At 50.2% G+C, this 16,814-nt stretch overlaps 1 protein-coding gene across 1 annotated transcript in view; it reads right to left on the bottom strand.

The window, feature by feature from the left end:
• The window catches only part of tmem104 (transmembrane protein 104), a gene marked incomplete at its 3' end in the record, with an annotated part of 64,045 nt that overhangs the window by 40,537 nt on the left and 6,694 nt on the right, over window positions 1-16,814 (bottom strand). The window contains exons 7-8 of the mRNA XM_084448999.1: window positions 4,548-4,647; window positions 1,237-1,330 (exon numbers count right to left, since the gene is read on the bottom strand). Coding sequence (XP_084305125.1) covers window positions 1,237-1,330; window positions 4,548-4,647 — 194 coding nt within the window. The remainder of the gene's footprint in view (window positions 1-1,236; window positions 1,331-4,547; window positions 4,648-16,814) is intronic.

The raw sequence follows: 16,814 nt of genomic DNA, 5'->3' as shown, positions 1-16,814 counted from the left end.
AATACCGCAATAACCGTTGACTTCCTGTCAGATACGGTCACTCTTTTACAGCGGCCCCACAGTCTCGGCCGAGATGAGCCCAACGACGGAGAAACGCCGTCGTATCAGCGCCGAGCCTACGGCGCGCTAATGAGAATTTATAGACGGTGAAAGTGAACGCAGGTGCACGCACCCGCAGACACAGACACACACACACACACAAACGCACACAAACACACACAAAATACATACTGTGTAGTACAGGAAAGAGCAATGTAAATAATTCAACCAGATTACAAATCTGCATGATTTTCATAGGATTCTGTTCACTAAGAGGCTTAGCCTGATAGCAGATAAAACAATGCATAAGATAAGTGTTTGGGTTGGTTCTTTCCATTCAGACTGAGGGAGGGATGGAGGGGTAGGAAGGAGGAAGAGATGGAAGGAGAGGAGGGAGGGAGGGAGGGAGGGAGAGGAAGGAGGAAGAGATGGAAGGAGAGGAGGGAGGGAGGGAGGGAGGGAGAGGAAGGAGGGAGAGATGGAAGGAGAGGAGGGAGGGAGGGAGGGAGAGGAAGGAGGGAGAGATGGAAGGAGAGGAGGGAGAGGAAAGAGGGATGGAGGGAGGACAACCACAGAGGAGAGGAGGCCATCCATCACTGTTGGCCTGCAACGTTGAAGCAAGAGTGAAAAGCCCAGGAGTTTAGCTCTCTTAAGACTTCAAGGGCGCGACACACACACACACACACACACCTTACACACACACACTGGACGGGGAGAGGGCAGAGAGAGGGGAGAGGGGAGGACACGAGGGAAGAGTCTGGGGAGAGAGGAGGGAGGGCTCTGAGGGCAGAGTGTGACACTAATACTGACGGGGGTTGGCACATTAGAGCTCGGTCTCCACGGATACTGGAGGGTGACAAAGAGGGGGAGCAAGAGAGGGAACAAGGTGTGGGAGCCAGGGGGAAGAGAGAGAGAGAGAGAGAGAGAGAGAGAGAGAGAGAGAGAGAGAGAGAGAGAGAGAGAGAGAGAGAGAGAGAGAAAGAACATTTCTCGAAATATAAAATGATCAGGGAATCACGCCTAGCCTAGTATAATTACACAATTTCCACATTTTCCTATTTTGACCAACAGAAATGCAGGATTCTCTTAGGGGAGGAGCCAAACACTTCAGAGAGCAAGCAAGCAGAGTATATTAATGCCTGTTGAGAGAGAGAGAGAGAGAGAGAAAGAGAGAGAGAGAGAGATATTGCTGCTCACCAGAAAGACTCTATAGGCGTTGATCCTGGTGACGGGTCCCCAACACTGGTCAGTGTCATTGTACTTCACACTGTCACTGCAAGAGTGGTTCCCACTGTGGGGGGGACGAACGAACACACACACACACACACACACACACACACACACACACACACACACACACAGTTGTCAATATGCCATCAGATCTGCCTCAGCGTTGCGTGATGATTGTGTTTGTGTATGTACGTGCGCGTGTGTGTGTGTGTGTGCGTGTGACTGTGTGTGTGTCCGTGACACCTGCGGTTGGACCTGTGAACCTCAGGCTTGAGGTCTGAATCTCCCGCCAACAAACATCCAGTCTCCTCCCCCTCCCTTTCACCTGGGTTGTATTAGCCTGGGTTGTAGTACCCTGGGCTGTAGTACCCTGGGCTGTAGTAGCCTGGGCTGTAGAAGCCTGGGCTGTATTAGCCTGGGCTGTAGTACCCTGGGCTGTAGTAGCCTGGGCTGTAGTAGCCTGGGCTGTAGTAGCCTGGGCTGTAGTAGCCTGGGCTGTAGTACCCTGGGCTGTAGTAGCCTGGGCTGTAGAAGCCTGGGCTGTAGTAGCCTGGGCTGTAGTAGCCTGGGCTGTAGTAGCCTGGGCTGTAGTACCCTGGGCTGTAGTACCCTGGGCTGTAGTACCCTGGGCTGTAGTACCCTGGGCTGTAGTAGCCTGGGCTGTAGTAGCCTGGTCTGTAGTAGCCTGGGCTGTAGTAGCCTGGTCTGTAGTAGCCTGGTCTGTAGTAGCCTGGGCTGTAGTAGCCTGGGCTGTAGTAGCCTGGGCTGTAGTAGCCTGGGCTGTAGTAGCCTGGGCTGTAGTAGCCTGGGCTGTAGTAGCCTGGGCTGTAGTACCCTGGGCTGTAGTAGCCTGGGCTGTAGTAGCCTGGGCTGTAGTAGCCTGGTCTGTAGTAGCCTGGGCTGTAGTAGCCTGGTCTGTAGTAGCCTGGGCTGTAGTAGCCTGGGCTGTAGTAGCCTGGGCTGTAGTACCCTGGGCTGTAGTACCCTGGGCTGTAGTAGCCTGGGCTGTAGTAGCCTGGGCTGTAGTAGCCTGGGCTGTAGTAGCCTGGTCTGTAGTAGCCTGGTCTGTAGTAGCCTGGGCTGTAGTAGCCTGGGCTGTAGTAGCCTGGGCTGTAGTAGCCTGGTCTGTAGTAGCCTGGTCTGTAGTAGCCTGGTCTGTAGTACCCTGGGCTGTAGTACCCTGGGCTGTAGTACCCTGGGCTGTAGTACCCTGGGCTGTAGTACCCTGGGCTGTAGTAGCCTGGTCTGTAGTAGCCTGGTCTGTAGTAGCCTGGGCTGTAGTAGCCTGGGCTGTAGTAGCCTGGGCTGTAGTACCCTGGGCTGTAGTACCCTGGGCTGTAGTACCCTGGGCTGTAGTACCCTGGGCTGTAGTACCCTGGGCTGTAGTACCCTGGGCTGTAGTAGCCTGGGCTGTAGTACCCTGGGCTGTAGAAGCCTGGGCTGTAGTAGCCTGGGCTGTAGTGTGGTCAGTTGGAGTGAGAGGTGGTGTGATTCGTCATTTTCTCTCTCCCTCTCCCTCTCTCTCTCTCAGAGGGAGGCTGTGTACGACACCACAGTCTGCGGAGACGGCGTGGGAGTGGGGACAACGTGAACCGCCTCATCTTCTCCCTCCCCCCGTCTAACTGGGGGGCGGCCACATTTTGTGGAATGTGGGGAGAGTTTTATTGAAGAATTCTGTCTGTATTTCGGGGGTCTGTCCGTGTCCAGGAGGGTGGGGTGTGGGATTTGAACCGCAGCACCGATGGTCGATCACACCGGCTGCTTCGCAATCACCGATGAGCTCGGGATTTTTTTTTTTTTATAATAACATGTCTCAGAGCCAATGAGCAGGTGGCTAGATGCCAGCAGCACCAATCAGAGGTCAGTAGGGCTAAAGGTATCCAGTCAGAGCCATCTCATAATTCATACCGTCGGGGCAGTCTGTACCTGTTACTGTACGTGTTACTGTACGTTGTACTTTATTAATGCGCCTTGGGAGCATAGAAACAGTGCGGACATCCTTCTACTGCTGGTAAGGTGTCACCATGCCAGCCCCTCAGGGTGAGAGGATTAATGTTTTGAGGTAGGAGGGAGAGAGGGAGGAAGTGTCACCCTCATCCTAGCTCCCTGAGAGAGGGTGAGAGGGTGAAGGTATTAAAACAAAAGCCTTGCCATGCCACCTCCATGAGAGGGATGGGGACAGCAGGAGGGAGGGTGAGAGGGTGAGGAGGTGAGAGGGTGAGGAGGTGAGAGGGAGAGGAGGTGAGGGAGAGGAGGTGAGAGGGAGAGGAGGTGAGAGGGAGAGGAGGTGAGAGGGTGAGGAGGTGAGAGGGTGAGGAGGTGAGAGGGAGAGGGTTAATGTACTGAAGTCTCACCATGCCACCTCCATGAGAGGGATGGGGACAGCAGGAGGGAGGGTGAGAGGGTGAGGAGGTGAGAGGGTGAGGAAGTGAGAGGGAGAGGAGGTGAGGGAGAGGAGGTGAGAGGGAGAGGAGGTGAGAGGGAGAGGAGGTGAGAGGGTGAGAGGGAGAGGGTTAATGTACTGAAGTCTCACCATGCCACCTCCATGAGAGAGATGGGGACAGCAGGAGGGAGGGTGAGAGGGTGAGGAGGTGAGAGGGTGAGGAGGTGAGACGGAGAGGAGGTGAGAGGGTGAGGAGGTGAGAGGGTGAGAGGGTGAGGAGGTGAGAGGGAGAGGAGGTGAGAGGGTGAGGAGGTGAGAGGGTGAGGAGGTGAGAGGGAGAGGGTGAGGAGGTGAGAGGGTTAATGTACTGAAGTCTCACCATGCCACCTCCATGAGAGAGATGGGGACAGCAGGAGGGAGGGTGAGAGGGTGAGGGGGTGAGAGGGTGAGGAGGTGAGACGGAGAGGAGGTGAGAGGGTGAGGAGGTGAGAGGGAGAGGAGGTGAGAGGGTGAGGAGGTGAGATGGTGAGGAGGTGAGAGGGAGAGGGTTAATGTACTGAAGTCTCACCATGCCACCTCCATGAGAGAGATGGGGACAGCAGGAGGGAGGGTGAGAGGGTGAGGAGGTGAGAGGGTGAGGAGGTGAGACGGAGAGGAGGTGAGAGGGTGAGGAGGTGAGAGGGTGAGGAGGTGAGAGGGAGAGGAGGTGAGAGGGTGAGGAGGTGAGAGGGTGAGGAGGTGAGAGGGAAAGGAGGTGAGAGGGTGAGGAGGTGAGAGGGTGAGGAGGTGAGAGGGTGAGGAGGTGAGAGGGAGAGGAGGTGAGAGGGAGAGGAGGTGAGAGGGTGAGGAGGTGAGAGGGAGAGGAGGTGAGAGGGTTAATGTACTGAAGTCTCACCATGCCACCTCCATGAGAGAGATGGGGACCGCGGCTGCGTAGATGGCCAGGTCTCCATACAGGTAGACAATGATGCAGATGTAGAACATGTTGACTCCCACTGGAGGACAAGAACAGAGAGAGGGAGAGAGAGAGAGAGAGGGGGAGGGAGGGGGAGGGAGAGAGAGAGAGAGAGAGAGAGAGAGAGAGAGAGAGAGAGAGAGAGAGAGAGAGAGAGAGAGAGAGAGAGAGAGAGAGAGAGGTGTCAAAAGATTATATACTGCACCTGGCAGAAGCCTTACATGAGTCTTCAAAAATGAATTAAATGAAAAACTCATCCAGCCCAGAAAAGACGAAAGCCAACTCTGTGAAGTTAGTTAACATGGAACAAAGTCCAAGTAGCCTAAATCACTCTTCATGTGCCAGATATGCTACAGACAGCTTGACTTGTTTGCTACAGACAGCTTGACTTGTTAGCAATACTTGAAAAGTGGAAAGCTGCGGTCAGGGACCAATTAAAGGCCAAATCAGCCTCCTCGCACAGCCCACTATCTGAGCGGGCCAATCATCCCTCCTGCACAAAATCGAAGAGTCTTCCCATTGGTGTCCACGAATATCATCGTTTTTTCTCCCAGAAGTTCGCCACAGCCTGACCCCCTCACCCTGACCCTCACCCTGACCCTCAACCTGACCCCTTCAACCTAACCCCTTTAACCTGACCCCTTCAACCTGACCCCTTCAACCTGACCCCCTCAACCTAACCCTCTCACTCACCCTCTCACCGTAACCCTCAACCTGACCCTCTCATCCAAACACCCTCACCCTAACCCTCTCACCACGACCCTCTCACCCTCCCCCTCTCACCCTAACCCTCTCACTCTGACCTCTTCACCCTAACCTTAACTCTCTCACCCTGACCCCCTCACCCTGACCAGAAGATCCTTGATTTCTTGAATCAACCTCTCGCCCTCTCTGCTGCACTCTACATCTAACTTTTGTTGTTGTTGTTCTTGTTGTTGGCGCGGCACGGCCCGGCACGGCCTCACGGTCACGGCAGCTGTAAGAATAGACACGCCTGCTATTCTCACGGGGTCCTAACCCTGACCAACCCTGACCCTAACCCAAATGTAGGGTATTTATGGCTAAAATGCTTAGTACTTCTGGCCGCCAAAATAAAAGTCACTGCTTTTTTTCCAGTCTTCTTTTTTTTCCATTAACCCTCTCACCCGCTCAGTCTTTCACCCTCATCCTCCTCTCATCTTCTGAGGAGGAAGGCTAGCCCATCCTTCACAAGCAGAGCTGTCACACTCTGGCGATAGGGACATATGGACTACGATGCCTCCTCTGTCAAACTTCTTTATAGTCTGTGTCATCACTTCATCAGCTCCACTCCTCCACTGCTTCCTCCAGGAGGACAGCCGACAGTCAGCCCGTCGTCACCAGGAGAATATTAATCACACCAATTAAGACGGCAATCGCTGCGGGGTGGAAAGTCTCCTCGTCACGCCTTCCGACACGCACACGTACGCAACGCACACAGGACAGGAGAGAGATATACTGTAGGACAGGAGAATCCGGGAATCGAACAGCCGACCCTGCACAGACACACACACACCCACACCCACACACACACACACACACGCCCCATCACAGAGGAGATACCGCCAGGCCATTAATTACTGACAGGGAGATGAGTCCATTAAAAAGACATAAAATAGAGAGGTTTATAGTTTTACAGGCCACACTGATGTGAAGAGAGGAGGAGAGGAGGGAGGAGGGGAGAAGAGGAGAGAGGGGATGAGGAGAGAAGAGGGGAGGAGGAGAGAGGAGTCAGAAGGGGGAGGTGCCGTCTGCAGCCCATCACACAGTTGAGCTTCTGTTCTCTCTCTCCCCGCCCCCTTGGCTCTCCTCTCCTCCATCTTGTCCTCCTCTTCGCTCCTCTTCCCTCCTCTCCTCTCCAGTCTACAGCCGACCATACAGTTCTTCTCCTGATCTGTATACCTTGCCAGTTGAACGTCAGTAGATCACAGACGCAGTGTTTCTATGACTACCGGGTCACTTGACTCCTCCTCTCAGTGAGAACGACGTGTTATCTAAAACTATAAACTATATCTCATTAATGATGTGATATCTAAAACTAATATGGCATTAATGTGACAAGCGTGTGTACCTGCATGCTTTGCAACCAAAGTGGGGATGGAACCCAGGTCTCCCACAGGAAAGACTCAAAACAGACTTCCTGTCCTCCCTGACATGAACTGATCAACAGCAATGAAACCTGTAGCAGGTCAGTCTGTAAGTAGCGGGGAGGTTCCCAGCCTGACTGTTGTGAGGTGGTAGCGCTACATCAGTGCTTCAGTCAAGGCAAACTCTCGCCTTTGACCACGACTATATAGAGCTATGTTATGCAAAGCACTGGTCATTGAGGCTGCATGAACAGTAACATGTTGGCATTGCTTCTCATTGATTAGACTAGTTGGGGGTGCTGCATGCTAACCATGGTGGACTGAGGACCTCTAGTGGACGATAGATGAACGACACCCCGCTGTAGCAGACCAGCCCGGAGTTAGGAGCAGAGTTTTGGAGCTGCCTGAGGGGGGACAGGGTTCTAGCCCTTGGGGGGGGCAGGGTTCTGGGGGGGTTCTAGGTCTTGGGGTTCCGTGGGGTGGGTCTGTCCGTGTTTTTAGATCAGGCGATGAACCTGGACAATCATGTAGCGTCACTGTCCAGAAATTGTTTTTACCACCTCAGAAATATCGCCAAACTCAGGTCTGTGGTGTCTCATACTGAGCTCGAAATGGCTGTTCACGCTTTCATATCAGCCCGGCTTGATTACTGTAATTCACTTTACACCTGTCTTAGCAAATCCTCGGTTCACCGACTACAACTAGTTCAAAATGCTGCTGCCCGTTTACTCACCAGGTCCCAATCCTAGCCTCCCTGCATTGGTTACCGGTACACTACAGGATCCAGTTCAAGAACCTGTTGACCTCATTCAACTCACTCAATGGCTTAGCCCCCGCATACATCCGTGAACTTATCCCATCATATCAAGCCACCCGGTCTCTGAGGTCTTCTGACCAAGGTCTCCTGGCAGTCCCCCGTGACCCGACTAAAAACCACCCGTTCTCTGAGGTCTTCTGACCAAGGTCTCCTGGCAGTCCCCCGTGACCCGACTAAAAACCACCCGGTCTCTGAGGTCTTCTGACCAAGGTCTCCTGGCAGTCCTCCGGACCCGACTAAAAACCACCCTGTCTCTGAGGTCTTCTGACCAAGGTCTCCTGGCAGTCCCCCGTGACCCGACTAAAAACCACCCTGTCTCTGAGGTCTTCTGACCAAGGTCTCCTGGCAGTCCCCCGTGACCCGACTAAGATGCTCTTGAATTCGTGACCCGAATAAGATTCAAGATGCTCTTGAATTTCTCCACATTGTGCATGTTCCACAGAGGTCATATTTTGGTGTATTCCTTTGAGTTGATTGGCTAATGTGCCACGTCCACATGATGATCTAGCAATGAAATCCTGCAGAGTTCACCAGCCCTGATCCTCCCTCTCTGACTGATATGTTTAGTTTTAGTTTAATTTATTCAATTGTTGCCTACCGTTGGCTCCTTGAGCAGGACACTTAACCCCAACACCAGCTCATAATTGTAAGTCTCTTTGGATAAAAGTGTTGCTGCTAAAATACCACAATGTAAAATATAAAACCTTCTTTTACTCAGATATCAGTGATTCAGTGATACTCTTGAATTTCTCCACGTTGTATATGTTCCAGAGAGGTCATAAGGTCATTAGTGACGCATTCATTTGAGCTGATGACAAATGAGCCACGTCCACCTAATGATCGACCAATGACATCCTGACAGGTTCACCAGCCCTGATCCTCCCTCTCTGACTGGGATAAAAGGAGCTGAGAAACCACTGTCTGACCACCAGCCTACCAGCCTGTCTGAAGGCCCATCTACCAGCTCGTCTACCAGCCCATCTACCAGCCCATCTACCAGCCCATCTACCAGCCCATCTACCAGCCCATCTACCAGCCCGTCAACCAGCCTGCCAGCCACCTTGTCTACCTGCACCCCCTGATACTGCTGTCAGCGACAGAGAGAGGGAAAGCTCTTCTCCAGCATGTCATCTCTGACCGTCCTCAGTCTCCTCAGCTTCTGCCTGGCTGCAGGGCTCTGCACTCCCCTGCCTGACCAGGAGGTGGAGCTAAAACAGGGCACCTGCCCCATGTTCTGGCACAGCTTCAATGGCCGCTGCTACAGGTACATGGCTACACCTATGACCTGGGCACAAGCTGAGCTCTACTGTCTGAGTAAGGGAGCCAATCTGGCTTCAGTAAACAGTGTGGAGGAATTCTACTTCATCCAGAAACTCATCACAAACTTTGACCACGCGCAATTCCCCACCTGGATGGGGCTGAGTGACCACCACCTGGAGGGCGTTTGGATGTGGTCTGACGGGTCAAAGGCGGACTTCACCAGGTGGCATAGTGAACAGCCAAATGGTAAAGACAATCAAAACTGTGTGGTGACAAGCTATGTAAAGGGATGGCATGACAGAGAATGTTCCAATAACTATCCTTCTGTCTGTAAAACTCGTGTAGTCTGCCCATAAATAGGAAGCAGACCCCATCTAAAGTTCTCACCCTGGTTCCTGTAGCTGAGATGCTGAAAGAGCCTTGTTCTTAATAATAAACAACTTAATGAGAAAATAAAGTTCTTGTTTGTTTGTCATATTAGTCAGTCGGCTTAGAACCAGATTTGAGAAGGATGGGGACGCGCAGGACAAAAGCACCACATTTTCTCCACAGGTTCTCTATCACCATAGCTTTCAATTTTTGATAGGAGCCACGTCATCAAGATGGCGGATGGCGGCCATCTTGGATTTCAAAGATGGCGACCATGTAAAATCTATAAGTGCCAATATCTCGGGTGCTCATGTCCCCCTCTCTGTGTTGTGTGGCTGTATATAATCGGGAGAAGAGGATCACATCATCTTTCAACATTGCAATCTGCCCTGCCTGCTTGGTCTTGGGAGTTGGGCATCTGAAGAGAGGCAGTGAGTTCTTTTTGATGGGTTCATGAATGGAGTGTGCTGATCTGTCTGTCTGCTGGTACTTGTTGTACTGATCTCTGCCCACTGATTCCACAGTGCGGACTGTGTTAATTATACTCATCGGCAAGTTCCATGCCCTGTTCAACAATATCCAGCTGCAGACATCTGGGTCGCTTTTGGCACTGGCAAGAGCTATATGTATTGTCATATAATACCATGCTCTGGACAAAGACAAGTCTACAGCGCTTCCCATATTCCACTGTTACACAGGCTGTGACACAACCACAGCATTCTGTGGGAAGGGGAAAGAGTCAGCATGGGTGGCTTGGAAGTCCTACCCTGAGGTTACCCAGGCCTTCAACTACATAACAGCAAATACATACACTCCTGTGACCATAGATGCCCAACACTTCCAACTTCTGGAGCGCCGTCCTCCTTTATGATAAGACAAGTGATTTGGAATGTGTTGGTGAAGCACGGCGAGAGTTGTTCTGCCAGAAGAACAAAACAATGGAACACATTCCACCAACGCAAGACTCACTGGTGCAGCACGTGAAGCGAGTTGCCTACCAGTCTGGGATCTGGGCGACGTCTGACCTGGCACAGCAGCCGACACCCAGTCCAGAAGGATGGGGATGGACCTTGGATGGAGAGAACTAGGTCTGGCTTCCTGTGTGGAGCACTCTCCCCATGGCTTCAAAAGCCTGCAGCAAACTGGTGAAATGCAGCTGCAAAAGCTGGAGTGGGTGCGGTCAGGGCTGAAAATTAACACCTGCCACCGGCCAAATGCAGGTAAAATTTCCAATTGGCGACTAGATTTCGGAAGGCTATCTGAAAAAATATTTATACTTTGCCGGTAGATTTTTTTCATCTACAGTCCCCTTGGCAGGTGACTCACCGTGACCCAAAAAGTTAATTTTCACCCCTGGGTGCGGTGCAAGGTGTAGTTGCCAGAAGGCACAGTGGAATTGCACAGAGCTTTGCAGCTGTAAATGTGAGATAATTTGATTATTTGTTAATAAGTTTCAATTCAATTAATGCATGTTATCCTTGTGTCTGACCGCTAACCGAGTTGATTGGCTTGAATGCATTCCTTGACCCAGAAAATGTATATTTTGACACCAAGATTTACCTTCGAGGTGGCTTGGAAACCGACATTGGCACTTATAGATTTTACATGGTTGCCATCTTGGAAATCCAAGATGGCCACCATCCGCCATCATGATGACGTAGCTCCTATCAGAAATTTAAAGTAATGGTGATGGAGAACCTGTGCAAAAAATTTGGTACTTTTGTCCGACGCGTCCCCAACACTTTGCTAATCCGCCTCATTAAAGAACAATTCTATTTTCCATTGTGGACAGGAAGATGGATTAGTCTTTTATCAAGTAACATGGAAACTCTTCATCTCTCGTGTTTAGTGAGTTAATGGTCAATTCTCAATCAACCAACCAATGAGAACAACATAGATGAACCTATGAACATATTATAGAGCACATGGTATATTAGTGATATACCACTACTTTTCACGGTATATTACTAATATTCCACAACTTCCCATGGTATATTACTGATATACCACAACTTCTCATGGTTTATTACCAATATACCACAACTTCTCATGGGATATTGCTCCAACAACCCAGATCAAATGATGCCCACAATGCATATAGCATATTTCAAAATCAAGATTTAAGTCCCTGCCATTCCTGTATGAATATCATTGAGAGAGGGGGATTGAGTGCTACAGTTTATTGACCATTAAATGTTGTGATCGTCTTAAATAAGGCTTTCTGTGTCATGGAATAAATACGGTATGACTGTCTTACATTATTATCATTGTGCCCTGTGGTGTAACTCTGGGTCACATTCATTGGCTAACATTTACTAGCTAAATTCGTTCCTCCATGCATTTCTTTTCACATCGCTGAGTGTTTTGCTTGCAAAGTGCAAGAACAGGCGAGACTGGGAACGATGAATTAATTTAATGATAATGTGACAATGAGAACAGAAAAGAAGAGAGTGTCGGTAGGGCAGGTAACAGCTCAGCTTAATGAGTTGTATTGAGCGTGTCAGCGTGCGTGTGTGTGTGCGTGCGTGTCTGTGTAATTGTACCTCCCGCTGTGTGTGCATGCATGTCTGTGATTTTGAGCAAGCGAGCACACTTGCGTTTGGAAGTGAACGCGTGTGTCTGGACTCAAACACGCCCATTGATCTTGTCAGTGACAGTGAATCTGCCCCTGCGCTCATACCACCAGAGCTCAGAGTTACAACTAGGACATTTAGAGAGACGTCACTCAGGTGTGATGAATGACTGCAGCTGCGCTAGACTGTGGCTGCGTTCCGAATCGCCTACTACCCTACTATATAGTATGCCAAAACAGAATGTAGTATGTCCCAATACATAGTATGCCACATGCAGTATGGCAAAAGTACCAGGATGACCTACTACATCCGGTCGTATTTTGCAGTATGCACGCCAGCAGGCTTTTCTGGCTATTCTGACCCACAATCCTTTGCGCAGCGGTAATGTGCGTCACATGCGCGAGTTGATAGCTGTAGACGACTGTCGCGTTATGGACGGCGACGGATGTGGGCTAATTTCAAGGCGCAATGTTATGACAAGGTAGTATGTCCCAATTGGATGCCTACTGCTTGCAAAGTACGTACTTTCTAAGGGCAGCTGTAGTAGGTACTGGTAGTAAGAAGTAGAAGTATGCGATTCGGAACGCAGCCTGTGTCATTAGGGAATTTAAGCAACGACCGCTACGACGGTCCGCTATGGTGACCGGAAATGGATCAGTGCTCGATAGATAAACCTGCCTGCTGTAGCAGCTGATTCTACGACGGCAAAACCCCCTGTTTCGAGTAGTGGCTACAAGGTCTCGGAGATGCTTCGCCGTAGGGACCAGTTGGCTGTTTGCATAACGATTTTGTCATAGCAGATCTATTTCCAGCCACCGTAGCAGTCCTGAAAACCGTTGTTGCTTAAAGTCCCCATTAACAGCAATGAAACCTGTAGCAGGTCAGTCTGTAAGTAGCGGGGAGGTTCCCAGCCTGACTGTTGTGAGGTGGTAGCGCTACATCAGTGCTTCAGTCAAGGAAAACTCTCGACTTTGACCATGACTATATAGAGCTATGTTATGCAAAGCACTGGTCATTGAGGCTGCATGAACAGTAACATGTTGGCATTGCTTTTCATCGAGTAGACTAGTTGGGGGTGCTGCATATTAACCATGGTGGACTGAGGACCTCTAGTGGACGATAGATGAACGACACCCCGCTGTAGCAGAACAGCCAGGTCCCGGAGTTAGGAGCAGATTTCTCACCTGCCTGAGGGGGGAGGGTTCTAGGCCTGGGGGGGGGCAGGGTTCTATGCCTGTAGCCTCTCCCCTCTCCTCCCCTCGTCTATCCTCCTACCCCCCCCCCCCCCCCTCCACCAACCCCCCACCCCTCCCTTCGTTTCCCTCCTCTGTATATCTTGGCAAGTGAACATGTGAAGATCAAAGCTGTAGTTGTATATCTTGGCAGGGGAACATGTGAATATCAAAGCTGTAGTGTTTATGTAACTGTTTAGTGATGATTACAAGGAGATATCAGTGATGTTCTGGAGGTTGTCCAAATAAACTCACTGTACATGTTCCACAGAGGTCATATAAAGGTTTTGGAGTATTCCTTTGAGTTGATTGGCTAATGTGCCACGTCCACATGATGATCTACCAATGAGTTCACCAGCCCCGATCCTCCCTTTCTGACAGTTTAGATTTAGTTTAATTTATTCAATTGTTGCACTGATACTACTATTACTGATATACCACAGCTTCTCATGGTTTATTACTGATATACCACAACTTCTCATGGGATATTGCTCCAACAACCCAGATCAAATGATGTTCACAATGCGTATAGCATATTTCAAAATCAAGATTTAAGTCCCTGCCATTCCTGTATGAATATCATTGAGAGCAGGGGGTTGAGTGCCACAGAAATTACTTTCTTCAGTTTGAAATGCAAATGTACTCGTCCTCTGCTTAGGCTTACATTGAGTGAGCTCCACACCAGGGCCTCACGTTAGGGAATTCATCTGGAGGGGGGGTAAGGAAACCACTGGCAAGTCCTCAGAGTATGAGACAGACACACAAGATGATATGCAGGAACAGCTCAGCTTAATTAGTTGTACTGAGCGTGTCAGTGTGTGTGTGTGTGTGTGTGTGTGTGTGTGTGTGTGTGTGTGTGTGTGTGTGTGTGTGTGTGTGTGTGTGTGTAAAATTGTACCTCCCGCTGTGTGTGCATGCATGTCTATGATTTTGAGCGAGCGAGCACGCGTGCGTTTGCAAGTGCACGTGTGTGTGTCGGGACTCAAACACGCCAATTGATCTTGTCAGTGACAGTGAATCTGCCCCTGCGCTCATACCACCAGAGCTCAGAGTTACAACTAGGACATTTAGAGAGACGTCACTCAGGTGTGAAGAATGACTGCAGCTGCGCTAGACTGTGTCATTAAGACCGGGGGAGGAGGGAGGGGCTAGATCTCCACTCATCATCCTTTCCTCTCCTTCCTCCTCCTCCTATCTCCCCCTCTCCCTATATCTCCTCCTCCCCCTCTCCTCCTCCTCCTCTTCCTGTCTGCCTCCTCATCTCCTCCTCCTCCATGACTTTAGTCAGTCTCAAAGTCATCTCTCTAAACAAGCTGCACAATGCACAACATTGTTGTTGGAGCAGAGGGAAGGTTATGGTTACACTGAAGCACACACACACACACACACACACACACACACACACACACACACACACACACACACACACACTCCTGTCAGCAGCAGTGTGGGGAGCTGTGGGTTGGAGGTAATATCTAAGATATCTTCTTTTAAATAAATACCTTTTTTTTTTTTTAAATGTAACATTTAAAAAAAAAAAGAAGAGGACTGGTTCCAAACCTGCTCCTCTAAAACTGGAGCCGCACCGTGCATGTGTGTGTGTGTGTGTGTGTGCTTGTGTCTGTCACTTTCCGCGCAGTCTGAGGAGGTCACATGCCCTTTCAGAATGGCTACACAGGGGGGAGACGTCTTTTTAATTGCTTGGAAAAAAGAGGTGTGAAAAAAGACACGCGCGCACACACACACACACACGCACACACACACACAGCAGGGAGATGGTGGCACTTGTTGGAGGTGGGTGTGATGTTAACAGGTTTTCACGGATCAACAACCAGCTCAGAAATAAGAGAAATGGGGCCTCAGCAGAACGCCTTTCTGTCTGTCTGAGGAGAATGCTAAACTGTGGACACACACAGACTAATACACACACACACACACAAATGTCGTTCAGCTTGTTACACTTGTCACGTTCTGCCCTGGGTCCTAGCCCTGCCCTGTTTCCCAGATTGGATGCTCGTCTCCCTGCGCACAGGCATACCCCGTCTGTGTGATTGCCTGCCCCTCCCTTATTGGCCTCAGCTGTCCCTTGTATCATGTGTGTATATAATGTTTGGTGGTTCTCTGCATCAGTGCCAGATTGTCTTTGTTTGCCATGAGAGTAACTTTGATTCATAGGCCCCTTTCTCCTTGTGATCCCTGTGTGGAGTATTTTTGTTCTTATACTTTGTGCTTTTGTTTTTGTATGCCTTGGAGAGATTTTGATTCTGAAAGTAAAGTATTGAACTTTGTTGGCACCCCTTTGTCTGGAGTTTTGCTTCTCTGCATTTGAGTCTCTGGTCACCCAGGATCGTTACAACACTGTCACATATCAACGCATGCACCCATGCACGCAGGAACACACACACATGCACGCGCACACACACAAACACACACACACACGCACAAACACACAGAGACTAATAAACACACACACACAGACTGTCTGCGCGTGTGTGTGCGTACGTGCATGCATTGATATGTGAGTGTAACAAGCTGAACGACATTTGTGTGCAAATGGCGCCATCTACTGCGACATCCACAGGGCATCATGGTGAGGATGTTGCTGGAGCCGAGTGACCTTCTCTCCTTTTCCCTGAGATGACAGAAGCCGTGCTGCTAAGGAACTGATACAGCTATACTGTTAGTCGCTCTCGGTTTAATACTAGTTCAGAAGCTGTGTCTAAGACAAATCTTGAGTGGGGGGCGGGGGGGCAAGGCTAGATTAAAGTACAGTATCTATCTATACCCCCAGGTCAGGGGTGTGGGAGGGAAGAGGACAAGATGGCCACTAACTCAGCTAGCTAGCTACACTGTTAGTCGCTCTCTGTTTAATACTACTGAGCTGGTGCAGCTACACTGAAGACTGTTAGTCTCTCTCTGTTAGTCTCTCTCTGTTGAGGAGAGGAGAGGAGAGGAGAGGAGAGGAGAGGAGAGGAGAGGAGAGGAGAGGAGAGGAGAGGAGAGAGAGGAGAGGAGAGAGAGGGGAGGAGAGGAGGGGAGATGAGGAGAGGAGGAGAGAGAGGAGATGAGAAGAGAGGAGAAGAGATGAGAGGAGAGGAGAGGAGAGAGGAGAGGAGTAAAGCTGAGTGAAGCTGTTCTTGGTTCAAGGTGAACATGATTCTGCTTCCAATCGGCCATGTCCGTGCTAGCAGAACTCTCATTAACTACCTCATCACTCTCACTTTCAGACTTTTACACACCGTGCTGGTGCCGATACACGCATGCACGCACACACACATACACATACACACACACGCCCCCACGCACACACATTCACACATACACGCACACACAAGGACGGCCAGGGTAGATTAAACTAAGGCCTTGATGGGGTCTCCAGCAGGTAATTACAACCACAGGTAATTTATCCTGATATAATTACACCACTGGACAGCTACAGCTAACAGACTCTCTCTGGGTGTGGGACAATGGGACAGAGAGGTGAAGACACAGCTCTTACTCAGGCTTCACCATCCCTGGCGCAGCAGCCTGGCACTCTGGCATCAGCACTTCACAGACCAATGCCAAGGACTTCTATACTCCTAATGAGGCCGGCACCATCGTACCAGTCAAAGACCTGAGGTGTACTTGATCTTACCAGTCAAAGACCTGAGGTGTACTTGATCTTACCAGTCAAAGACCTGAGGTGTACTTGATCTTACCAGTCAAAGACCTGAGGTGTACTTGATCTTACCAGTCAAAGACCTGAGGTGTACTTGATCTTACCAGTCAAAGACCTGAGGTGTACTTGATCTTACCAGTCAAAGACCTGAGGTGTACTTGATCTTACCAGTCAAAGACCTGAGGTGTAC

The sequence above is a fragment of the Borostomias antarcticus genome (assembly GCF_949987555.1).
Source record: "Borostomias antarcticus genome assembly, chromosome: 14".
NCBI lineage: Eukaryota > Metazoa > Chordata > Actinopteri > Stomiiformes > Stomiidae > Borostomias > Borostomias antarcticus.
This window is presented reverse-complemented; position numbering and strand designations above follow the sequence as displayed.